This window comes from Choloepus didactylus, chromosome 7 (assembly GCF_015220235.1).
Source record: "Choloepus didactylus isolate mChoDid1 chromosome 7, mChoDid1.pri, whole genome shotgun sequence".
In the NCBI taxonomy this organism is placed as follows: domain Eukaryota; kingdom Metazoa; phylum Chordata; class Mammalia; order Pilosa; family Megalonychidae; genus Choloepus; species Choloepus didactylus.
The window spans coordinates 9,307,942-9,333,166 of NC_051313.1; the positions used below are offsets into that span (position 1 = coordinate 9,307,942).

Genomic DNA, 25,225 nt, shown 5'->3' on the forward strand with positions numbered 1-25,225 from the left:
CAGGGTCAACAGACCAACCACAGTATAATTGACCCCCTTCTCCTTGCTCCACATCAACCAGTAAGCTTTGGTCTGGGTATATTTAGGTATCAAATGAAGCATGCCTTCATTTTCAGCAAAGAGGATCATTCTCTGCACATCTTCCAATTCCAAGTTTCTGGACATGTTTTATGCAAGTGTGTGCTTAATAAGATGGAAGAGTCATTTCTTGGCTCTCTTGGGCAAGGTAGGCAATTCTGCAATTTGCAGTGCTCTGCAGACTGCACCTCTGTACCCGTCTTCTCTAAAGCCACAAGGCATGGCCGACACCAGTGCAAAGCAGAACAGAATGCATTGGGCCATTTCTTCCCAGACCCCTGTGCACGGCTGCTCAGCCCAGAGGCCACCCCTACCAGAGAGTGCAGCTCCCTGGAGACACACAATCACTCACCAGGACGCCAGGTGCTAGGGCCGGCCTCTTCCTGTAGTAGTCGCCATGGGAGAGCTTCAGGTTGAGGAGCAGGGCGCAGTGTGAGGCTGTGTACAGGCTGTCTGCGTTCATAAGCATCTGGAAGCTGAGGCTGCTGCTCCCGTCACAGCCTGGAGAGTGCATCATGCCTGAGCAGAGGAGCGAGTGCAGATTGGTGACTGGCCGGCGGAGGGTCGGAGCCACCCCAAGGAGAGGGCATTCTGAGAAGCAAGGATGACGGCAAGGGACACCCCAGGGCCAGATACACCCTATTGCATGGTGTGCAGAACATGCATCTCCTGGGTTTGAATCTTGACCTATTAGTGACTGTCCACAACCTTGGTAGCATCATTTAAGCCCTCTACGTCTCAGCTTCTCTATGCACAAATAGGGAGGAGGGTCGACTGCATTCCATTCTTGGCTAGACACGCCCCCCCAGTGGCTGCCCACGACAATATACTAAACCCTGACCTCACCCTCCTCTCTCCTCTTCACACCCTCCAGCCACCCCGACCTGCCTGCTGTCCTTGACCTCCCGAGCCAGGGGCTGCCTCAGGGCCTTTGCACTTGTCATGGCCTCTCCCGAGAATGGCTGTCCCCTCTGCGGTAGACTGAATTGTGACCCCGGTTGGGACATGCTCTTGGTCTTGGCCCACACTGTGGTTGTGTGGAGCCATGTAAATAAGATCTCTTCCAGAACTCATTCCAGTTACGGTGTGGCCCACCTGAACTAGGTGGGCTTTCATCCAGATCACTGGAGCCCTTTGCAAGCATGTGAAAGTCAACAGAGAGCGATGCCACAGGGAGCAGCTAGAAGCTGGAAGTCAACGGAACCCAAAGAGAAAGACGGGCACTTCCATGTGACAGAAAATCCAAGAATCCCAAAGACTGCCAGCCTCCGGCCCCAGAACATTAGCCTTTGGAAAGAAAGCACTGCCTTACTGACACCTCAATTTTGGAATTCTCCTGGCCTCACAACTGTGAGCCAATAAATTCCCATTGTTCAAATCAGCCCGCTGTGCAGTATTTGTTTTAGCAGCTGGGAAATGAAAACGCTCCCCATCTGGATGACTTGTTCTCTCGATTCTTCCAGGTGTCTGCTCAAATGTGGCCTCTCTAAAATGACTTTCCCTCGCAACTCCATCTAAAACAGCACCCCTCCTTGCTGAAGTTTTCTCCCTCAATGTCAGTTCTTTCTCCCTAGCATTATATTAAAATATATTTGTGTATTGTCTGCTACCACCATTAAGATGTAAGGTCTATGACAAGGTGGGAATTTGTTAGTTTGTTCACTGCAGAAAATCCCGAGGGCCTAGAACAGTACCTCACAGAGATAAGACCCTTAGCAAACACCTGCTGAACAAATGAACAAACAAGGATTTTTATGTCCAGGCTAGTTAGAAGCCACACGCAGGGAAGAGGCTTAGTGCAGGATCTTGTAAATACAAACGTACCAAAAATTAAGAGCGACTGTTATTTCCCCCACTATTATTTTCAAACGTTCTTTTCTACTTGACAGGATTTTCATTTTGAAGGGCTCCTGGTGCTTTATACAAATAACGTAAACCAGCAAACAAACCATACCTCCCACTCTAAAAGGGGACCGCCACGTCCGTGCCGGTGCCTTGTCCAGACTTCTGCAGGAATGTGGGGTGGTGAGAACCCCCCAGTCTGTCTGCCCCTGTGAGTGCACTGAGGCTGGCTGGACAGCCGTGGGTGAAAAGGCCCATCCTAAATACACTCCTCGGACCACTTCTGACATTACCCTTTTATCAAAGATGCGCCTCCTATGTGAAATGTTAACGTTTTCAGGAATCAACAATCAAGTAAGTTAGAAATACAACTTGGTACCTTGAGTGTTTCCCTCTATCCCTGTGACTTTTTAAATGAAGCCGCTAATACGACAGTACAGAGTAGAAAAGCTTTTGAAGATGAAAAATAATTCAAGGACTTGCAGTATTTGAGGAGTGTGTAAACATTTGGATGGGTATTTCAGTTTGCTAACACTGCCAAAATGCAAAACACCAGAAATGGATTGGCTTTTATAAAGGGGGTTTATTTGGTTACAAAGTTACAGTCTTAAGGCCATAAAGTGTCCAAGGTAACACATCAGCAATCAGGTACCTTCACTGGAGGATGGCCAATGGTGTCCAGAAAACCTCTGTTAGCTTGGAAGGCACGTGGCTGGCGTCTGCTTGCTCCCAGGTTGCGTTTAAGTTGCAAGCAGAAGCCAGGCTACATCCTCCACATGTAACTAATCAAGGCCCATGCTGAATGGGAGGGGCCACACCTCCATGGAAATCATATAATCAGAGTTATCACCTACAGTTGGGTGGGTCACATCTCCATGGAAACAACCTAATCCAAAGGTTCCAACCTAATCAACACTAATACGACTGGGCCCCACAAGATTGCATCAAAGAACATGTCATTTTGGGGGACATAATACATCCAAACTGGCACAATGGGAGTAAGTGCACACATTTTTCCAAGTTAAGATTAGTTCTCCCCTTTCACTAATGAAAGAATAAAAGCCACATAGGCATTCAAAGGTGAGGCCATGGCTAGGTCTTGCTTTCTGGGGATCCACAAAGACTGTCCAGATCTTTCACTGAGATTCCCACTGTGGGGTTTTGTGATCCTGGCCCGAGGAGCATTATAAAAGGAAGTTCAAGTTGATGGTGCGATTTACTGATGGCTCATGGATTGGGTTGAGTGGTGACCCCCCGAAAGATCTGTCCAGGTCTCAGCCCCCAGGACGAGTGAATGTGAGTGGATTCAGAGGCACGGTCTTTGCCGATGGAAGGAAGTTAAGGAACGTGACATGAGATCATCCTGGATTAGGGTGGGCCCAACATCCGTGACTGGTGGCCTTGTCAAAAGAAAGGCAGAGAGAGATGGGGGCACAGAACGCAGCAGGGAAGGCCCTGTGATGACAGAGGCAAAGCTGGAGTTGGCGCAGCTCAGGCCACAGAGCGCCAAGAACGACTCGCTGCTGCCGGAAGCCCGCAGAGAGGCAAGGAGAAGATTCTCTCTCAGGGCCTCCGGAAGGAACCAACCCTGCTGACCCCTGGCTTTGGGGCTTCTGGCCCCTCAAAGGTGTGAGAATAAACTCCTGTTGTTTGAGCTGCCCCATTGGTGGTACTCTGTCGTGTGGCCTAGGGAAACTAACACTGTCCCTAGGTCCCATCTCTGGAGGAAAAAAAGGGCACCGGATCCCTCTCCTTCGCTGGCAAAACAGAAAGTGGCACCCAGGGGTGGGAATTTATCTATCCCTGATCATGGATGAAAAGTACACTTGAGTCTGTGAACCAGGGAGCGAAAAAACAAAAAACAAAAGAATCCTGCAAGTGGCTTTAATCCTAGATACCGGTAATTACTTTTAAATTTTGAAAGGAACCACTAATTCCCTAGAACATGATTTTGAAAACTGATCACACGCTCAGTTGTGGGAAGTGAAAAAGGCAGCCAGTTAAGGTGTCTACTGATGACACCCAAATCATTAGCAGAGGCCTAATGGATACACATGGCTCAGAAATAATTCATCAGACTTGTTAGGAACAAGCTGTCGGTACTGGATCAGAGCTGTAATGCAGATTAATTTCTTAAATTACAAATAGCTGGCAAATTTTGAGTAAAAAACAAAATGAGGTATAATCTACCAACTTCAGGAAGACAACCATTTCCTTGCTATACCAGATATAATTCCCTGGTGATACTATTAATAATAATCAAAAATAACACAGCAGCAATAATTTATTAAGTGCCTACTATTTTCTAAAAGAAGTCTCTTCTCATACAGTATCATTTGCTCCTGCCCAAATTCTTGTTGCACTGGGAGGGAAAGCAGCTTGGAGATGTTAAGTAAGTTGCCCAAAGTTAAACAGCTAGTAATTGGCAAAGCTCTTTTGGGTCCAACCTCTGGGTCTTTGCACTATGCCACGCTGTGCTTGCTTTTCATTTTATGACAAGATTCCACGGTGTCATGTCGTTTCCTAATAGATGCTGTTTTCCACTTACCCTTCTTATTGGTCTCACTGATGTGTCAGGAAATTTGGAGTGACAAATTATAGGACCCAGGACTTTTAACATATTCTGGCTATCTGTTTTTCCCCATCTTCAGTAATGAAAGTTCCTCCTCTCTCTCTACAATCAAGATGTGCTCTGCTGTCAGGAGCTGGAGGAGGGCTCTCCTGTTCCATCACCAGTGACAGATGGGAGATGAGATTAGAAGAAATGGCCTCTTCTGTGTCTAAGATTATATGGTAGTTTTTCTTTTTTAATAAAAGTAATTGCTACTTGATGTAAAACCTTCAACAGTGCTGAAGACTATAAAAAATAAGAACAATAGCCCCTGCTTCTCCCAAGGCCCAAGGATCCCCTTCCCAGCAAGAGCTCCCGGTGCAGGGAGAAGTACGTTGACCACGGATGAGATCACACCACACCCAATGCCCTGCAGCTGGAGGTTTCTGTACCGTGCGTATTAGCCTCTCTTGATCTTGTCACTACAGATCTGCCTCTCTGTTTCTTAATGAGGACATGTGTCCCGCTGCACAGCTGCACGGCATGTTTGATTACTGCTCTACTGGGGGGCATGAGGTTGCTTCACTTACGAAAAAAGTAGAAATGATGAAATAATTTTAGCCCTTCTTGCAAGAACAAAGCAGAATTTATACATACTTTAAGTTTGATAGATATGGCCCAAATATCTCCCCAATATTATCTAATCATTTTTCTTCCCACCAACTGTGTTAAGAACACCATAAGCCCACTCTCACCAACAGTGGGCATGATCAGTACTCTAGATCTTTGTAATAAAATTATACGATTTTCCTTATTAACAGATTTCTTCAATTAAGTCTATGGTTCTAGTTTTTACTTAACAGTATGCGGTGGTTTGGAGCTGGATGTACCCCAGAAAAATATGTTCTTAAATCTAATCCATTCCTGTGGGTGTGACCCCATTGTAAGTAGGACCTTTTGATGAGGTTACTTCAGTTAAGGTGTGACCCACCTCAATCAGGATGGGTCTTAATCCTATTACTGGAGTCTTGATAAGAGAAAAAGCCATGGAAAGCAAGATGCTGAAGGTCAATGGAACCCAGAAGAGAAGAGAGAGGCCAGGAGAGGCCGCCATGTGCTTTGTGACAAGCCAAGGACGAAGGATCACCAGCAGCCAGCCCAGAATGCCAGTCTTCAGGAAGAAAGCATCACCTTGATGAAGCCTTGATTTGGACTTTCTTTTAGCCTCAAAACCATGAGAGAATAAATTCCCATTGTCTAATCCAATCCATTTCATGGTATTTGCTTGAGCAGCCAAAGAAACTAAAACACATTAGTACTTTACTATATGATAGAAGTTATTACAATTAGAATTTTTTTAGAGGTTTGGAAAAAGGTACAAAGAAGAAAATGATACCAATTTGTAATAATTCAATCCTAGATAAGTATTATTAGCATTTGATGTCATTTGAATTCTTTTAAAAATTATACTATGACCATTTTCCACATCATTAAATATTATTCAAGAATACAATTTCAGATGCCTACAGAATTTCATAAATGGATAACCTATAACTCATTTAACCTTTCCCTTATTTTTGTACATTTAGGTAATTTCTAATATTTTTGCTATTAAATGATGCTACCTATATGTGTCTAGCTATAACTTTCTGCCCGGATTTCTGTTTCTGAACTATTCTGCATGGAATTACGTTCTAGACTCTCAACCCTTGGGGCCTTACTTGACTGGGGAGGGGGAGCAGGTATGTGGACAGGAAGTAGCACGGTTGCCAGTTCACCACATTCTCTGCATCGCCACCCTTATTTATGGGCTTCTAGAGGCCTCAAAGAAGCCAGGCGATTGTGAGAACATTTAAGAACTAATCGTCTCAGACAGTGACACTTACCTTTTTTTATGCCTTAGCACATGTGGATGGTGGTGATGATGATGATGATGGCTGCAGAGCTAACATCTGAGTGTTTACTACGTGTCAAGCATGATGCTAAGCAATAGGCATGTGCTATTGCATTTACTCTTCATAGTAAATAAAGCAGGTGTCACTCTATCCTCACATTGCTGGTGGTGAATTTGATTCAAAGAGAAGGTGAGTGATTGTCCGTTCTCACAAAGCTGCTATGTGACAGAGCTGGGATTTGAACTTAGATAAATCGTGACTTCAGAGAACATGGTGTGGCCTCAGGAACCACACATGCTGACAGTTGTATTTACGTATAGGTAAAATTCCTGGGTTACTGGCTTCAATTCTATCCCTTTCTGTCCAAGACCACATCTGTGAATGGAAGTGGTTAATGATGATATTATAAGTATAACTCTGAATCCATGCCTGGTTTTTAAAGCAAAATATGGTGATGTTCTGGGAACTTCTAGTTGCTACACAAATATCATTCTCTCTTGCTTTCTTTTTTTCCTTAGCACAGACTGATGATTTGGCTTGGGGCTACAATGTTCCTGTCTTTCTTGCAACCTGGAGGGACCAATGAACCCATCGTCACTATGCGGCGTTTCCAGCGAGCTCCGGGTAGTGGACTTATTAGACTCTAAGGCCGCGAAGGCTGCTGCTCCCCCGGTGCCAGTCAAGGGGATCTTAGGATGAAGTCACAGGTGAAGAGGGCAGAGCAGAAAGAGGGGGGCAGGGGGAGCCCAGGCCCCTGCTGGGTGAGAATCACGTGGCCACCAGACGAACTCTGGACATAACTGGGGAAGGAAAATGAAACTCCGTCTTTCTGAAGTAACCACTTGGGTTTTTTACTGTATTGTAAACAAACCTAATTCTAACTGATAGAAGCAGGGTCCTACATTTTCCCCTCCGCATTCTACAAAGACAGGGAGCCTCTGTAGGGAGGCTTCAATCACGGGCCGCAAGCTGCAGATGACTTCCCGGTGTTGTGTTCACAAAGCAGCAAGGCAGCGAGGAGAGAACCCCCGGGCTGGGCAGAGGAGGGGGGTCTGTGGCTCCTGCTGCCTGGCAGGACCCCAGAGAGGAACACATGATGGGCACAGGGCCCCCCGCCTGGCCTGAGAGACTCCCAAATAGGAGAGGAGGCCTGAGCTGCCTGTGACTGGGGTGATGGGTCCAGGGCAGTGGGCGAGGGGGGGCCCCCTTTCCAGACCCACACAAGCTCCAGCTTCGGGTCGGACCCCAAGAGGAACACCCAGGGACTGCAGAGACAGACATCCTGCCAGCCTTGCAGGATGGGGGTCCGGAACTCAGATATGTTTTCATTTAGAGAAACAGATATTTCTTGCACAACCAAGATTCATACTGACTATCTTGGTACTTCATAAGCTTCAGGTTACTCACAGTCAGTCTGACAATTGGTCCCAGTGTCAGGATGACAACGGAGAATGGCTGATCTAAGGAAGGAGGGTCCCTGGGACCCCCGCCAGCTGCAGGTCTCTGCACAGTCCCTGCGGAACCACCTTGCACAGACCTTGTCCCAAGCAGGATCGGGAGGCCTGGCTGCAGCTATTGCTGCCCCACCATGCACTGTCCTTAGAAAAGCCACATTCGTCTGGACGTCTTCAAACGCCCCCACCAGAAGAAACGGGAATAGCGTTCGAAGAAAGGCTGCCCAGAATCACGGAATGAAGGACTCATTTCCACGGTATCTTATCTGTCGGAGGACGGAGGGCCTTGAGAATCACCGAGTGATTGCATCCCAGCCAAAAAACAGACACCTGATGACAAGTCAGGGACAAATTTTTGACGGGAGTTTCTGGCAAAACAAGGCTTGGAGCTTCGGACACCAAAGCAGATCATGAGCAACATCTGGTTTATAACTCAGGAGGCTCTTTTCTCTTTTTGTCTTCTCCTGCTTTTATTTTTCTAACTTTCTCTTGGGGAGAACAAAGGAGATCCGCCACTCCCTTGTCTCAGTGGAGTAACTGTTCCTGATTTATTGATTTTTAATCTGGGAGGTGGCCTTGCAGGGGGAGCAGGGGCATGTGCCTTGCTCGGGAGGTGGGTAGGGGGCAGGGTGATGCTGGTGGCCCGTGGTTTGAGCTCACCCCAGGAACGGCCAGGGGGAATCCGCTTATTGCTAACAGGACCACACAGCGATGGTCTGTAAGTCAGAAATAGAGATCAACCCCCAATTGGCAAAGGTACCATAAAAGGCACTGGATCCAAAAGACAAACAACTAATTCAGTTATAGACAATCATGAAAAATTATGTTTGGAAATAAAAAAATGTTTGAAGTCTTTTTTCAATGTAGTGATTTCTATACATAAAAAGTAATGTCACACAGCATCTTGGGCCTGATGGGATATTTTAAAGGTCTCTAAGATCTGGGCAGTTTGCAACGTTCACAGGGCCACATTCTGGCCACTTAAAAAAATTTACTCCAGCCCTGTTTTTTCATATATGCTACAAATAAATATTGATTTGAAAGGCACAGAAGCACAAATTTGAAGACTTGCTTTAACCCCAAATTTTACAAAAGACCCCACTAGAACTGCATTTTGTAATTCTCCTTGGAAGTCATTCTTTACTACTGTGACGAGTCATTTACCTGGAATCATTAGGGATGTTGTTTATGAACATGGAGTTATCTGAAAACTAAATCTGACATACTTAAATGCTGAAACTTTTGCAGTTGAGTTATTTTTTTCATGGATAATTTTACTTTTAAGTAGAAGAAACTAAAAATAATTGTGCCACTTCTTGATGACTCAGGGCCCTCCTCATTGCAACCAGCCACAGAGCTGAGCTCTGAAACGCAGCTGCCTGGGGACTGCTGACGTCTGCCAGGCTGGCTGCCTCGCCCCCTGGAGCACGGAGAGGGTCCAAGCAGCAGGGGCTGCTGAGAGCTCATGCCACGATTACTCACCGCCAGGAAGAGACAGCGGCCCCACAGGACCCCGTCCGGGAGCAGCGAGCCCACTCCTCACTTGGGGACTTGGCTCACCCCTCCCTCAGCTCCTGAACAATCTCACCTCTTTCCAGGCTCCTCATCAAGCTACAAGCAACAAATATTTACCGGGAACAAGCCATGTGTATGGTTAGACCCTAGGCACACAGCACAGCTTCCGTAAAAATGTTGGCTGGGTAAGGATTTGTGTGTGTGTGTGTGAGAAAGAGAGACATGCACACAGACAATACACACACACCAGGAATGTTCAACCAAAGAAGGCTGAATTAACAATGGTGACATAAAAGATGGAAAGGAGAAATATAATTTTTGAAGAAGAGCATTTATACACTTTCCTAGTCTTTCAGTGATAACATATGAATATGTGTGAGTGTGTGTTCCTTTACACAAACAAAAAAACCCAGAGGTTGCTTTTATACCTAACTGCAAATGAAGGAATATTGAGAGAAAATGTTGGGCAGTCTTAAGAAGTGTTTTGTGTCTTAAAATAATCAGAGCACAGTTAGGAAAGCTGAGAAAGTGTAGGCTCTTTCACCCCCTCTGGGTAGGTCAGGGGGCTCCCTGAGAAGTCCGGGGTCAGAGTTTCTGTCTCCTCTGGTGCTGGCTACAACTGTAGCTCCGCCTCATACTTATAAAAAAGCTCTCCCTTACGTACACCTGCAAAGGGCAACATGGCCAGCTCTTCAAGACACTCAGCCACCCTCCCCAACACGTCATTCAGACCCGGCTAGGTTCCAGTAATTGGAAAAATTGCGTGAGCATTTTTTTTGCACGTCTGTGTACCATGTTTTCTTTGCTAGAAGATCAGAAATGAGTTTGACAAGGTTCCAGCTCTCAAGGAGGTAAAAGTCCGGAGAGAGGAAGGGGTAGGTGTGAACAAATAAACGATAGATACACAATAAACATAGTGTGACAGATAACTATGATAAATGCAGTGCGTGAAATGACAAACGCTGGTTCGAGGCTCAGTGTTGGACGAGCAAAGTGGTGAACGTGGCTTTGAACGGCTGTTGGTTCTCAGGACCATCCCTTATTCCTGAGCACAGGGCCAGGCATGCTGGGGGCCATCGTCTCCCAATTCTGGGGTCAGAAGACCCCTTACTTTGAAGGGAAGACACAGCTCACCTTCCCGATGCTAGGGCATCAGTTATCCTGCCATAATGTTCTGTACCCATTCACTGCTTTCTCTCTGTATTATCTTTCAAGAAAACTATTTCTACCATTCATTACTCACTGTGTGAAATTCTACTCCCCTTTATTCTGGTTTCCCTCCCCACCAAAATTCTGGGTGGGTATCATCTGACCTTCAGTGAGACCAGCATGGCTTTCGGGTGGCTCTGGCCAATGCTCCCCACAGCCTCTGTTTCAGTGTGCTCTGGTCTGGGTCACACTGCTGACAGCCAGAGACGGGGAGGGACTGGGAATGGAGGGTGTGATGTTGCTAAACTACATGGACTATCACCGTGCCCTGTGGTAGCCAGTGGGATGCAGGATCTCTTGGGAAGAGCCAGCCTGCATCTGACCCAAGACCTCATTCCAAAGAGTCTGCATATTAATATACCAAAGGTGCAGTGTGCTTTGATTTTGAGACACCAAGGAACAGCTATATATTGAGAATCACCAACTGCCATCTTGTCTCAGTCAGCAGCAGCCTTCTAGAATGTAGTTGCCTCTCCTTCTTGGATTCACACCTGTGCCAGTTTGGATATATTATGTCTCCCAGAAAAAGCCATGTTCTTTGAGGCAGTTTTGGGGAGGGGGGGCAGGTATATTTAGTCTTGATTAGGTTGGAAACTTCGGATTGATTTGTTTCCATGGAGATGTGACCCAACCAACTGTAGGTGATAACTCTGATTAGATTATCTCCATGGAGCTATGGACCCCACCCATTCAGGGTGGGCCTTGATGTAATCACTGGAGTCCTATAAAAGAGCTCACAAACAGAAGGACCTCAGAGAAGATGAGAGACACATTTTGGAGACAGCTGCTGAAAGCACTTTTACAGACACCTTGGAGATGCTAGCCCAGTGTTTGCTCTGGAGAAACTAAGAGGGGGCAAAATGCCCCAAGGGCAACATTTTGAAGAACTCACAGAAGCTTAGAGAGGAGCTGGAACACAACCTGGGATGAGCAGACACCAGCCACGTGCCTTCCCAGCTAACAGAGGTTCCCAGCTACCTTTGGTGAAGGGATACTCAAGCTGATTCCTTAATTTGGACATTTTCTTGGCCTTCAGACTGTAAATTTGTAACCAAGTAAACCCCCTTTATAAAAGCCAATCCATTTCTGGTATTTTGCCTAATGACAGCACTAGCAAACCAGAACAACACCATATACGTTTATCAATCTCATTATAGACCAGCCATTCACTACTGTAGAATTCAAAGAAACCACTACTATAGGTCTGACATTACCCTGCTTTCTTTAAAGTAAGAAACCCAAAGGATTAATATCAAACTGCAAGCATATCACTAATTGCCCGTGAAGTGAAACGCTCTGAATATTCTTACTGTGTAGCAACAGATGGTCTACCTGAGCAGAAGGTGGCGGCCAAGTTCTGGAGGGCGGCGTCCACCTCCTCCACGCTGGGCAGCGCCAGCAGCCGGGGCAGGAGGTTCTCCAGGGCCTGCACGAAGAGCCTGGCGCTGTGCTGGTCTGCCTCCTGGTTCCTCAGCAGCCGCAGCGAGAGGGCGGCCGTGCGCAGGGACCTGTGGCCCAGGCAGTCCTGCGGGCTGTGCTCCTCGTCGGCCAGCGAGCAGTTGTCGGACCCGATGTCCGAGACGTCGGACCTCCCCGAGTCCTTCTCGGCCGCCATCGAGTACTGATCGCAGGAGTCAAACTCAGTCCTGGAAAGGTCCTGGTCGTCGACGCTGAAGTTGCTCTCGCTGTACCTGGAGCCGTAGGACCTCGTCCTGCAGTCGACCGAGAGGAAGTTGGTTATGTCGGGGTAGACCACCGTGTGGCTTCTCTGCACCACGTCCGGCTGGTCGGCTGCCTCCGGTTCTGACACTCGGACCTCCTTGCTCTCCTGGAGAGCCGGCGACTTGAGCCTGTCCTTGTGGCTTGCGGAGGGCTCCTCGGGCGTCTTCTGGCCCAGCTCGCCCTCCAGCGTGGTCTGGCCCGTGTCGTTGGTGACACTGATGCTGATGTCAGGGCTCCTCTCGGTCCCCGGCTCCCACGGCGTGTGCTCTGAGGAAAGGACCCTCCGCTGCCAGCGGAAGTCCGCCTCGTTGATTTCCATGGAGTCCCGGCTTGACTCGGGCCCGTCCTTCAGCTCCTCGAGGCGCAGCAGCAGCAGCTGCACCTGCGCCTCGCTCAAGCCCCGGCCCTGGCTGAGCTCATCCAAGGCGCCAAGCAAGGTGCACACGCAGGACACGGAGGCGTGGCAGGCTTCCAGGCCACCCTTGAGGCAGGCTTCGGTCACGCCGTCCATGATGCTGGACAGGGTCCAAGAGAGAAAACGGCACATGCGTGAAACAGGGAGGAACGGGAATGGTTTGACTGGCAAAGAGCATACGATTCAAAACAGATGCTCCAGTCCGCAAACACTTAAATGGTTTGAGTGATACCTGGGGTGAGCAAGCTCAGGCCAGCAGAAGACAATCTCCAGGCAAAGGGGTCCACCTCCAGCCCCTGCTCTTTGGGTTGGCTGCTTTATTTGGGTACAGAAATATTTCTGATGGGAATTTATAGTCTTCCCTTGGATAGACATTGGGTAACTTCACTCTTGTTTAATGCCTAGTTTTTCATCTATAAGAGAGTTATACTGGCTTCATATTATTTATTATTTCTCTATAAAATAAACCTATTCCTGAAGAGAGGAACGTGACTATGACCACTTCATAATATTTCAGTTTTCTAGGGGGATTACATATAAAGGATTCCTGCAGTTACAGTCTTGTAAATCAAAAAAGTTCTCTAAAATAACTTTGATGAATAATTTCTGTAAATTTCATTTGGTACATTTGTTTTCCTTTAAACTAATATGAAAATATGCAAATTCATATTATTATAATAAATTGAGAGAAGTTATTTCATACAGCTTATGGGCACTTTATTAAATAGTCTCATATCAGATAAGGCATATTCATAAAAATTTCAGGGATTTGGAAACCAGGTTTAAAGGATTTGGAGTAACGGTGTTTGCCAAGCAATATTGACCTAGAAGGAAATATAACCTACAGTTTGAGAAGATCCAGATGCGATTTTCTTTTGGAAATTGATCTCTTTCTAGATTCTGTTTCAGTGGCGCTGGGTCCTGCCAAATCACAGAGACGCTGAGGGCTCCCGAGTAACTGAAAGAAAAAGGGGGAAAAAATGACAGGAAAGTGAAAATCACAAAAGAGCACAAGGTTTTAAAATTACACAATCAAATACACATGCACTTTCTTTATAGAATGATGTAGTCTAAGGAGAAAGTCAACTATTTGAAAATGTAAATCTTAATAAAACTGATCAAACTTTCTTCTTGACATATAGTATACCCTGCATTTCTAGTTCCTCAGTTCAGGGCTAGTTTACACAAAGAAAATGCTCCAATGGATGACTTGCTTCAAAAAATTTTGTAGCATGGTATTACAGAGCACATGCATCTACTTTCTTTAGTGAGACTGACCAATGGTTTTCCATTTCTGTACTCTTTGCCTTATTTTGTTATCCAGTTGACTAGGCTCAAAAACTGTCAACCCAGGTACAAGTTTTCCTCTTTCTGTTCTCTAGAAAAGTTGTGTACAAATGGGATTATCTGTTTCTTGAATATTTGGTATAACTTGCTTTTAAAGCTGTATGGAGCAGTGTGTTTGCTTCTATTTTTTTAAAAAAAAACTGACTCAATTTCTTTCAAGCTTATAGGACTATTCAGATGCTCAATTTCTTCTTGAGTCAACTTTTTAGAGGCTGCATTATTTCTTAAGGATTTTTCAATTTTATCTAAGTTTTCAAATTTCCTAGCCTAAAGTTGTTCTCTCTCTCTTTCTCTCTCTCTCTCTAGATAGATAGACATAGAGATAGATATTAATTATTGTGGTAACATCTAAATAACCAAAATTTATCATTTTAATCATTTTAAGTGTACAAATCCAGTGGCATTAATTACATTTATAATGTTGTGCTACCAACACCACCATCCCTTGCCAAAACATTTTTATGACCCAAAAGAAAGCCTGTACCTATTAAGTCATGCCTCTCCATTACTCCTCTTTCTAGTCCCTGGTAATCTCCAATCTACTTTCTATTTCTATGCATTTTCTTATTCTAGATATTATTACATCTATTCTAGATGTAGGTGAAATCATACAATATTTGTCCTTTTGAATCTGGCTTATTTCACTCAAGGTAATGTTTTCAAGGTTCACCTACATTATAGGACATTATCAGAACTTCATTCCTTTTTAGGGCGGAATAATATTCCATTGTATGGCTATACCACCTTTTGTTTATCCATTTCTCTGTAGAAGGACACTTGGCTTGTTTCCACCTTTTTTTTTTTTTTTTTTTTTGGAATAATGCTGTTATGAACACTGGTGTACAAGCATCTATCTGAGTCCCTGCTTTCAATTCTTTCGGGTATACTTAGAAGTGGAATTGCTGAGTCATATGGCAATTTTATGTTAAACTTTTTGAGGGACAGCCAAACTGTTTTCCACAGCAGCTGCACCAGTTTACATTTCCACCTACAATGTACAAGTAATTTCTCTGCATCCTTGCCAACAATTGTTATTTTCCATCTTTTAAAAAAAAAGTAGCCATCCTGGTGGGTGTGAAGTGGTATCTCATTGTGGTTTTGATATGCATTTCCCTGATCTCAGCTTCTTGGGTGGAATGAAGTTCATGGAATCGATGGTTGGGGTGTCTCAGGTCTGCTAAAGCCAGGGAACCCCTTCTAAAGCTGAACATTGGCAGAGAGAAAGGAAGCGAGTTGTGCTCTTGGATTACCGTGCATCTTTTGGGAATGTGGAGGCAGAAAGTGGATGCGCTTTGTTCAACACAATGCACTGTGGGCCTCTGATTAACAGGCACACGGAGCACTTGGCAGAGTGACAAACCAGAACGAGAACAGGGAGGTAACGTGCCAAGTGATCAAGCTCCACAAAGCTGAGCAAACATCCGGGGCGCCCTGAGGACTCTTTGTGAGCCTAAGGCCTGCACATTTTGGTATCTAGGTTACCAACATTCCCAGGTGATTGGTTTGGTCCTATAAAGTGGAGGTGCTTCTGGAACAGCCTGGCCTGAGTCTGTCCACTGTGCTCCCGGGGGATGCGTGGCCTCAACATGCAGCTCAGGGGCTCTTGCTTCATTCCAGCCCTGCCCCTGCCAAATGGCCTTAGGAAGCTAGGAAAATCCAGGCAGAAGGGGAAGACATAGCTAGCTTCGTCTGCAGTAGCAGAGAGGTGATTATTTAAAATACACATAGCCACCTACACACACCAGAGGCACAGCACATTCAGCTGCCAAGTGGCTCTGCAGCAAGCAGCGTGTGTGCCAGAGCCTGTCAATTCTAAGAGAAAGGAAAGGTTGCTGCATCTTATAAAACACCCCCTTTGCAGACATTCTGTCTCTGAGTCCATCTGTCGGTTGGTCCACACTTATTAGACCCTTATTCTGATTCAAGCATCGGAGTGTTAAATACCTACTGGAGGGAGCACCCAAAAGCAAGGTTTACAAAAATATATTTGAGGAGATAAGATGCTGGTTCCACACTGTGCTGTGAAATAGTCAATTGCTCAATGGTGCAATGGAGTAGCCACAAGTGCACCAGATATCTGTGTAACACTTTAGTTCTTACACAAACTCTGCTGCATTTTAAACTTGCAACCTTTGGAATATTTATTACCATTTACAGATGAGAACACTGTAAATTCAGAGTTAAATGATTTACCTACCGTAACTTAGCTGGTGAGTGGCAGAGAGAGAACTGCTCCCCTAACCCTAAACTTGGGCTTCTGGAAATGGGGGGCTGCAGCAGCCCTCGGAAAGGGGCTGCTGGGACCATTTGCACTGCATCATGAACATCAAGGTCAGTCATATGCACGGCACAGGAAAGACTATGGGCTCAGGGTCTGGCAGAGCAGAACTGGTAGCTTTCCTCTCTTTGGCTATGATCTTCGGCAACTCACCGGATCTCTTTAGGCCTTACTTTCTTTGGAGGAGAACTTCCTTTTCCCTGGCTTCAGGTTTCTATGCAGAAGAACCTCAGTAGAGCACAGTTCTGGGCCTCTCTTCTCCCCCTTCCCTGACCGTCCCCTGGAGGGCCCCTGAGCTGACCTGTCAGCCCCTTCTTGTCCTCTCCCTGGGGCTCTGCCTACCCAGAGGGAGTGGCCAGGCCAGGGGCAGTGCCAGGGGCCCAGTGCTGTCTGGGTGGTGACCAAGCTGTCTAGCTCTCCAGCCTCCAATGCTACCTCGTGACCCATCAGCCTAGGGCTGGGCAGTGGTCAAAGCTGACACCTTGATCACCACCTGCCTGAATCTCTCACGGAAGAAAAAGGCAGCAGTCCTCACTGGCTAAAAACAAAACTGATATACAACCTCACAGAGTTTATCACGGAGATTGAAGATAGTAAATGTGAAAAAAAGGTGTCTGGCAGATAGTAGGCAAGAAATAACTAGCACCTCTCATTGCCAGTTCGTGGATTCTCTTAAAGAGCAACTGAATGTGGATCACTCCTTTCAAGAAACCAGAGTCAAAATTACCAATTATTGACTACATCCAGATCCCCTTAAAGTAATACCAAGAAGCGATACAAATTAAACTTGTGGAAGTGGGTTAGCAGCCAATAGCGTGTACAATAAATAAGCTGTCAACAGAGGGTTCTGGTTACTCTGACTTTTTTTGGCGTTGGGTGCCGAAGGCAAATGCAGTTTCACCGTTCTGAACAAGGGCACCAACACAAAAACGCTGATCATATTTCTTTGGGGCCGTTTGGCAGAGGAACCCCTGTTGGAAGTATCTTCAGAACAATCCCAGCTCCGCCAAGACTAGGAAGAGGCTGCTGGAATGACCACGCCAGCTGGGCAGCCTTTTGTGCTCCCGGGTGTTGGGACGTTTGGGAGAAGCACAGCTTACGGAGCAACGGGCAAAGGGAAGACTTGCAGCAATCAGACATCGGAAAAGCTCTTTTGTGGATAATGTAGACCCTGAGTATCAAACATTCTGCAACCTAATGTTGGTAAAGGCCAATGGATACATATCAGCACTAACACTTTCCAGCGTGGCAGAATGGAATCTCAGCCTGGGGCCAGCCGGGCTCTGCCTGATGGAGTTTTAACCCAAGGGCGTTGACCCAGCAAGCACTTTCCCACCCTCCTTCCCCCGGCCACAACCCGCACGCACCCACCACGACTACAGCGGGCCCTGGGGGAAACGCTGCAGCGCCAGGCTCCCCGGCCCGCCGGCGACCCCCTACCTCTTTCAGGACTTTGATGGCCTCCACGCGGTGCTGGGGGGGCGGGTAGAGCAGCACGCGGTGGTAGAGCGACTGCAGCACGGGCTTCACGCACTCGGCGGCGCCCACCAGGCGCACCAGCTCGGCCGCGATGTAGTAGACGGTGCGCGCCACGGGCCCGCTCAGGGCCGGCGCCGCCGCCGAGCACCCGGAGCCCCGGCCGTGGTCCGCGACGCCCGGGGCCGCCGAGTCCGCCTCCCCGCCGGGGCCCGCGCTGCCCCCGTGCGCCGAGGCGATGGTCTTGTCGTGCACCGGGTTTCCCAGGATGGCAATGAGCGCGGGGCACAGGCTTTTCCTGGGAGAGGCGGGGGAGAGAGGGGGTCACCCACGTCCAGGCGCGAGGTGGGAAATGCCAGGCGCCCTCGACACGGCTGCGAGGGAGAGTCGGGTCCCTCGGGTGCCTTCTTTTGGCGACGTTCTGCCCCCACCCCCTTGCCTCTCCATCCCCCCTGGATGTATCAACGGAAAACGCGTCCTTCCAGCCCCAGCTTGGGTTAACTGAACAAAACATCAAGAGAAGGAGGAAGAAGCCATCCTACTGCCAACAGTGCTACGTGGCTTAGGTATAAAGTGTCATTCCCCCACAAATCACAAGACCAACGCTCCTCTTTCGACTGCTTCCCAGTGGGTTAGCCTTGAGACCTCCAGTCGCCCAGAGGCTGCCTGTGGCTGGGGCCTGAGATCAGGAGGAAGCAGTGGACGCTCCAGTCAAGACGAAGAACCGGCCTGGGCAGGGCTGAGAACAAGGATCGGTAGCTCTCGTCCCCCTGCACAAGCTTCTGGAGTCTTCGTCCCCTTTTAGAACCTGCTGGTAGCCTGCAGATCTCCTTGTGTTCCCACGATATAAAGAAATGTAAAAGGGCCTTGGGGGGCATATTCTAGTACAGTGGGCATCCGCTTGCCTCTGAATTTTGGTCTGATACGTGCAAGCAAAGCATTTTCACTACCTTCCCTCTGGACACTCGCACAGATGAAACCACCAGCGGGTCGTGGGTACTGTGGACGGGGACCCACAGACCCCATTGGCAGGTGCCCCCGTGGCTGACCTGGGGGCTGGGGGTGGAGGGTGGGGTGCTCACCAGATCAGGTCCGTGAAGCCGCGGTGCAGCCGCATGGAGCAGGAGGAGCTGCTAAGCACGGAGAGAATGCACTCTGAGTACAGAAGCTGCAGCTGCTGGTTCTCACTGCGGGGAAGACACACACATACCCCAAAGGCACAATTAAACAGCTGATGTGGGGAGACACACTTGGAAAGCAGCAGGCATTGCAGAAACCTCATCTGAACGCTTTCCATGGTCTAACCCCCTCAGGAGACCACTCCCCACTCTGAATTGGTCAACGCATTTCTGTGCTGTGTTTGGCTCTGACTCTTCATAGACAGAGGCAGCACATGGCCCTTTCCAGAAAAAGGTTGCTGACCCATCCTTTACAATAGTCTGCCCAGTTCAAAGAGAACTGTACAATGATTAACATAATGCCATTACTTTGGAGAAGGAAATTCCACTTGGATTTGGACTTTCCCTTGCACACCACCTGGGGGTGGAGGAGAGCGGACCAAGGGCTGAATCTCTACAAAAGTGCACGATCTGCCCAGACGGAGGTGGAGGTTGCAGCCAGAGAGAGAAACGCAGGAGGTCATTAGTCGGGGCGGGGCCAGCAGGACTTGCTGTTTCTAGGCTCCTGCTTGTGCAAGCTTCCCTACACCATTGAGCAAGACGGCGTCGCTGCCCTGGAGTGGCTCCTTTTGTGGGACCAGATAGAAAGCCAGCAAGTAGAAAAGGTGTTGCGCGGGAAGGGCTACAAATGCACAGTTTAGCACAAAGTTCCAGGAGAGAACGCGGGAGGGCCCCTGGTCCCGTGTGGAAAGACCCAGGAGGGTTTCCAGAGGAAGTGGTATTTTAGCGGAGTCAGCCCCGTGGAGGAATTGGGGAGACAGTGTGTGCGGAGGTGGAGGGAGTTTAGGCGGAGAGGGGGTGCCAGTTGGAGCAGGAGAAAGGGCTGGAGGGCGACTGGCCAGGTCCAGAGGGGTCTAGCCAGCACTGCTGAGATCCTGGGCTTTATTCTGCAAGTAAAACAGCGACCCCATCCGATTCTGTTTTAGAAAGATCATTCTGCATGCTGCAGACAGAACAAATTGGAGGGGCAAAAGAGGAGGGCCACAACATCAATTAAAGCCACATTAAAAAAATCCACCCCAGAAGGCTACTTCAGGACTGGCTGTGCCATAAAGTTCAGGTTAATTCCTGACCGATTGCTTGAGCTGTTTTCAAGAAAAGTGAGTACGAAATGCCCCAGTTCTCTCACAGACTGTCCATGTAGAATCAAAAAACTAAATAATCATAAACAATGACACTTGTCAATTTCTGAAATCATTGGAAATGGACCCACAAGTTCCCCCGAGCATCTGCCAAGTGTGCCCGGCAGATGCCGAGCTCCAGGTCATCAGGGCCGCGGACGGTGGCACTGCCGGGGGCTGGCCCGAGGGTCTTGTTGGAGATGGAGCAGCAGCAGCTCCTCTGGGGGCTGCAGCAGCCTGGGGAGCGGGTGCCCGTGGCTCCCAGGAGTCAAGTGATGGCAGGAGCCGTTTGGGTTGCAGGTGCCTCCTCGGCTCTCAGTAGACACACACATACGCATGGCACATACGTGCTTAATATTGGTCTGTGAACAGACAGACACGCGGGACTCACAGCACAGACAGCGGCCTATACCGCAGCCAACTGTCGAAACGCACGAGGGAAAGCCTGCCCCCTTGGAAGGGCCTGAGCCTCCCTCCTGGGCTCTCGTTGGAGCCTTCACCCTGGCAGGCCGAGTAGCTGCCCGTCTCATGCTTGGCTCCCTCGGAATTCCCCCACAGGCCCACGGTCCAGGGGCGACAGCTGCCGAGCGTGGACCCATGGGCCATGGAGGCTGAGCTGCCCGGTCTAGCAAGGGGGCTGAGAGGAGCACGGCAGCCCAGGCTGCAGCTCCAGGGTCCCAGCAGTTTCACCGATTTATTTTTAAACCATTTTGACTTTGCCTCCCTTAAAAACAGACGTGGTTGGCATAAGGAGAGCAAGCGAACGAGTAATTGCTTCAGGAGCAGAATGGAACGAGCTGGAGCCTGCCTCCCTGCAGGCTGCTGCGGTGTAGCTTCTCCGAGTCCTCTCCCGGGAGGAGGGTGTGCAGGGAGGCTGGGGGAGCCAGCCCGGCAGAGAGTGAACAGAGATCCCTCCAAGCCCAATTATCCTTCCAGAAATTCTCGGATTTAAACAGCCTCTTGCAGCTCCTCTGTCCTAATATAAAACTCGATGAATATACAGCCCCGAGGCCTGTGAGCACGTGCGTGGTACCTGAAGGCATTTTCCAAATCCTCCTGAGAGACCCAGCGAGTCAGGAATTTGCATCCCCACAGAGCTGGGAACCCTAATTGGGAAATAATTGTCAAGAGGAGGGACTGGCCACAGGGCAATTTCAGAGTAACGACCTACCCAGGGGACAGGAGAGGCATCAGGTTTGGCTGGTAGAGCTAGAAGGAGCTAAGGGAGTGAAAACAGAAGAACGCGTACAGTTTGAGGAAACTTAAGGGAAGGAAGACAGACCACACGAGCAGAGTTTGCAGGACAGCAGAGCGGGCTGCGTTCTTTTCACCACCGGCCTGGGCCGCTCACACCAGGTGGCCTGCAGGAAGGCCGTGGAAGATGCATGGAGCCTGCTGCAGCCCCGGCTTCTTTGGCGAGAGGACCCTCCCCCTGATGCAATTGACCCATGATGAGAAAGCCCAAAACCCAACCAAGCACACTGTCTCCAGTGGCAGAGTTAGGGCCAGGAGAACTGCATTGAAAACCCAGTCACAACGAAGAGGATCCTACAGAAACCATTTAGCTCTGTAAAAATGTGCCTTAAGCCATCTTCCACCCAATGTCCCATGAGAAATCCTAGGAAACATCTAAGTGGCACGTGAACAGTTTCCCCCCTTAAAGCCTACTTCTAAGTCACATGGGTCAGAAATGTTTTCATTTTTTTCAGTGACTGATAGAAATAGATGCCATTTAGATTCTAATGTGTGTGTGCGTGTGTGTATGCATTTGCAATGTGTTTGTGCAGCATATTTTCCTAACAATCTACAGTCAAGTTTCTGATGTAAGAAGCTCACTATTCCTAATTGCATCATAAACAAGAATTAGCACAAACCATTGTGAAAGCCAACAAACCATTTTAGAGCTAATATTTATTGAGCATTAATTTACATCCTGCCAGGCACTGTTGTGTAAACACAACAGCAAAATTCACTTACAGCAGTACTTCCGAGGAGATAAAACGGAACACCTGTACTAATTCCACAATCGGCATGGCCTGGGACTGTCCCAGGTAAACCAGGGGAGTGGTCTCCCAACAGACTGGCTCCCACAGCTGATGTGAGCTCCATCAGCTTTTCAAAAACCATGAACTTTAAAGCCCAGGATGCCAAGCCCTCACTGGGCCGAGCCAAAGACTCTTTCCCAACCAGTGAACAGTGGTGCTTTTTAGCCTTCACTTACAAACCTCTAGACGCATTCTGACTTGTCCAGATGCTGGTTTTTAATTATTAATTGATATAACTACCATAAGCTCTGACATTTCTTTTACTTTTAGCAAACTATTCAGGAAATTTTCTGGCTCATTCATTTCCCTTGCCTGCTAAGTCATGAACACAGCCTTGGCACATTTCAAAGTCCTGGTGGTCTTTGTTTGACTCCCCGACAAGGCCGACTCCTGAGGTGGAACAGAGAAGAAGGCGGATGCCAGGCTGGGGGGCTCGCCAGGTGAACGTCGAGGATTTCTCAGATTATTAATGACTGCGGTGGAATGAGATGAAAGCTAATCCACAATCACGCCTAAACCGAGATGAAAGAAGTAGTATCCTGGAGTGACCAAAGCCTCCTTCCCCGCCAGGGGCTCCCGCTGCTCCTCCCAGCTGCTCGATGAAAACTGAGATGCCCACTGGTAGGACCCCCTACTTCTCACAGCCCCCAGTCCTTGAATAGAACCCCCACCCCCAAATCCCCTAACTCAAGCCAAGATCCTGTAACTATTCCTTGTCGTGCCTTCTACCAGGTGCCCTGGTTCCCAGGTGTGCAGGCCCTTGCGACCCCCTTGATGAGCCCCAGGTGTTCCTGGTGGCCGTTGGCAGGTGGGCACTGACGGTCAAAACCCTAATAGAAACCCTCATTTTACAGAAGGGGACATACAGGCTTAGGGTGGCTGAGAGCTTCACCTGAAGTCAGGGGCTAGTAAGTGGCAGCACTGGGGTTTTAACCCAGGAAATCCAACCCAGATAATGCAGCCAAGCCAACAGTAACAAAACACCACTCTTGATTGGGTTTCAGGAGAAAACATGACAAGGAGAGACCATCCCAGCGGTGCCCTGAGAGCTGGCTCTGCTGGTGTGGACAGGACTTGGGTGAGCAGGGAGGTGTGAGCACTCATTGAAATTAGCCCCTGGCCATGGATGAGGAGGGTGAAGCAGTCATTTACCCAAACCAGGACACTTTGGAGAGTGAGAAAGGGTGACGGTGATTATCACACAACAGGCTGTTACTGTGCCAGCCAAGCCTGGTGGTGGGAGGGGGTCCTGCAGTTGGTGGAGCCCGCAAGTTAGGGTGATTCTCCGAGTCCCAGGCTGCTGCTCCAACTCTCCATGGTCGGGCCTGGTGGGGACCTGAGCAGGGTACAGGAGGGGCCACCTCCCGTCTGCTGTTGACACACCCTTCCCTAGGGGGCCTGCCTTGAGGCTGGGGATGGAGAAGAAGGTGAGAGCCGTTTCTCTGTGCTTTATACACCGCCCCCCCCCCCCAAATAGGGCTCTTCCTATTTCAAACGCCTGGTGTAAAGAGAGCTTAATTTGTGTGGGACATGCAGATGACTTGCAGCAATGGCTGGATTGATGAAGAAACTATTTGGCAACAACAGTTAAGCATAATTCTAAGCTTAGCTTAAAAATAATCCCAAGTTTTTGCAAAAACAAAAACAAAACCAACAATGACAACAAAATCAAGTTTCTGCCATGTTTCTGGCAAAGCAAGAGGCCTCACTCATATCTGCAACTGTCTCCCAGCTCATCACTGTGTATGAAGTCCCATGAGTAAGAATGTTCTGAATTGTTCAATATTCTACCCACCAGGAAATGCAGTTCAATGTGTGTTTCCTAACTCAAAGGGCACTTCACAACCTGACCGTGTTGTGGAATGTTGCCGTTAACTGTATATGTCACTGGGGGAGCCTTTTCCCCCCACCTTGGGAAGTCTGGCTTGGCTGTGGTTTGGCTTGAAGATGGACATGTCGGTTTTCTCATTAACGGTCGCACAGAGAGTTGGAGCAGCAGTCAGCACTTTAATGAACTAATATCATTGATTAAGCTGGCGGGCAAAAATGTGAAAAGGGTGTCAAAGCAGGGTGACCTGTTCTTTAAGACGTGTGTGAGCTCCTACACTCAGGGAAGGCTGGAAGAGATGGAGGAAAACTGCATGGTCCCATCCCTCTCCCGCAGAGGAGGCAGGCGTGGCACGGTTTGGTGAGAACACTCAGTTAAGATCACATGGCTGGGACGTCCTAGGGCAGGACTAGCCCTCCGGAACTCTTCTGGCAACAGTCTTTCCACTCTCGAGGGATTAACTTTTCTTTGTAAGGTATTGTTTGCATTGTTTTTCCATTTCACACATCAGAAAATTGCATTTGGTAATGGTATTCAGTAATCTAGCTTGTCCAAAGTTTCTGAAAATATTTCCCTTGAGTGACAGGTGAGAACCAATGGGGGAATTAGGGGTTTTACCATCTGCCAACACTACAGGAAGACAACTTTAAATAATCTGGTGGATAAAAGTTACTTCAGAAATAGGCCACTTACTGGTAAGAGTGGCAGCACCGGAAGCACTTACTTTATGGTGGCCTGTAGCTTTTCACAGAGGACAGCAAGCACAGAAACGACGTCGTCGCACAGGGCCTCAACAGTTGACCCTTTAAAACAAAGGAGGTACAGGCGTTAGGGCCAGTAGGGGGCCCCAGTAGTCGCAGTCCTTCCCTCCCTCTATTTCTGATGTTTGCTGACTGAAAAAAAAAATTACTTTCAGAAGCTGAGCCTTCCTCAGGCCACCAAAACCATCAAGACTACTACAGAGAAGACAGGAATGGAACATAAACATTCCTTTCTGGAGTAAAACCCTCGAAAGAGAGTCCAGGAAAAAAAAATAATGGATGGTTTCTAACTATAAATAAAATTCATTCATACTTAGTTAAAGGAGATTTGGGTGATTTAAACAACACATTTGACCACAAGTTTCTCAATTTTTTGGCCATGAGGCTAAACACCTATCCCTTTTTCTGACCTCCCAAGCTTCTGGGTTTTCTGAACAGTTCTGAGTTGTATCCCAGAGGGATAAAATATGGCAGAAAGACAGGGCTTTTGGAACTAGGAAGAAAGATGGG

The 25,225-nt window shown here is 48.1% G+C and overlaps 1 protein-coding gene across 4 annotated transcripts in view; it reads right to left on the reverse strand.

The window, feature by feature from the left end:
* Window positions 1-25,225, reverse strand: part of ARFGEF3 (ARFGEF family member 3) — a 146,568-nt gene that overhangs the window by 50,275 nt on the left and 71,068 nt on the right. For all 4 annotated transcript variants that reach the window (XM_037842987.1, XM_037842990.1, XM_037842988.1 and 1 more), the window contains 6 exons: window positions 24,679-24,757; window positions 18,865-18,969; window positions 17,747-18,080; window positions 13,527-13,639; window positions 11,877-12,781; window positions 431-597 (listed from right to left, as the gene is read on the reverse strand). In XM_037842987.1, coding sequence (XP_037698915.1) covers window positions 431-597; window positions 11,877-12,781; window positions 13,527-13,639; window positions 17,747-18,080; window positions 18,865-18,969; window positions 24,679-24,757 — 1,703 coding nt within the window. The remainder of the gene's footprint in view (window positions 1-430; window positions 598-11,876; window positions 12,782-13,526; window positions 13,640-17,746; window positions 18,081-18,864; window positions 18,970-24,678; window positions 24,758-25,225) is intronic.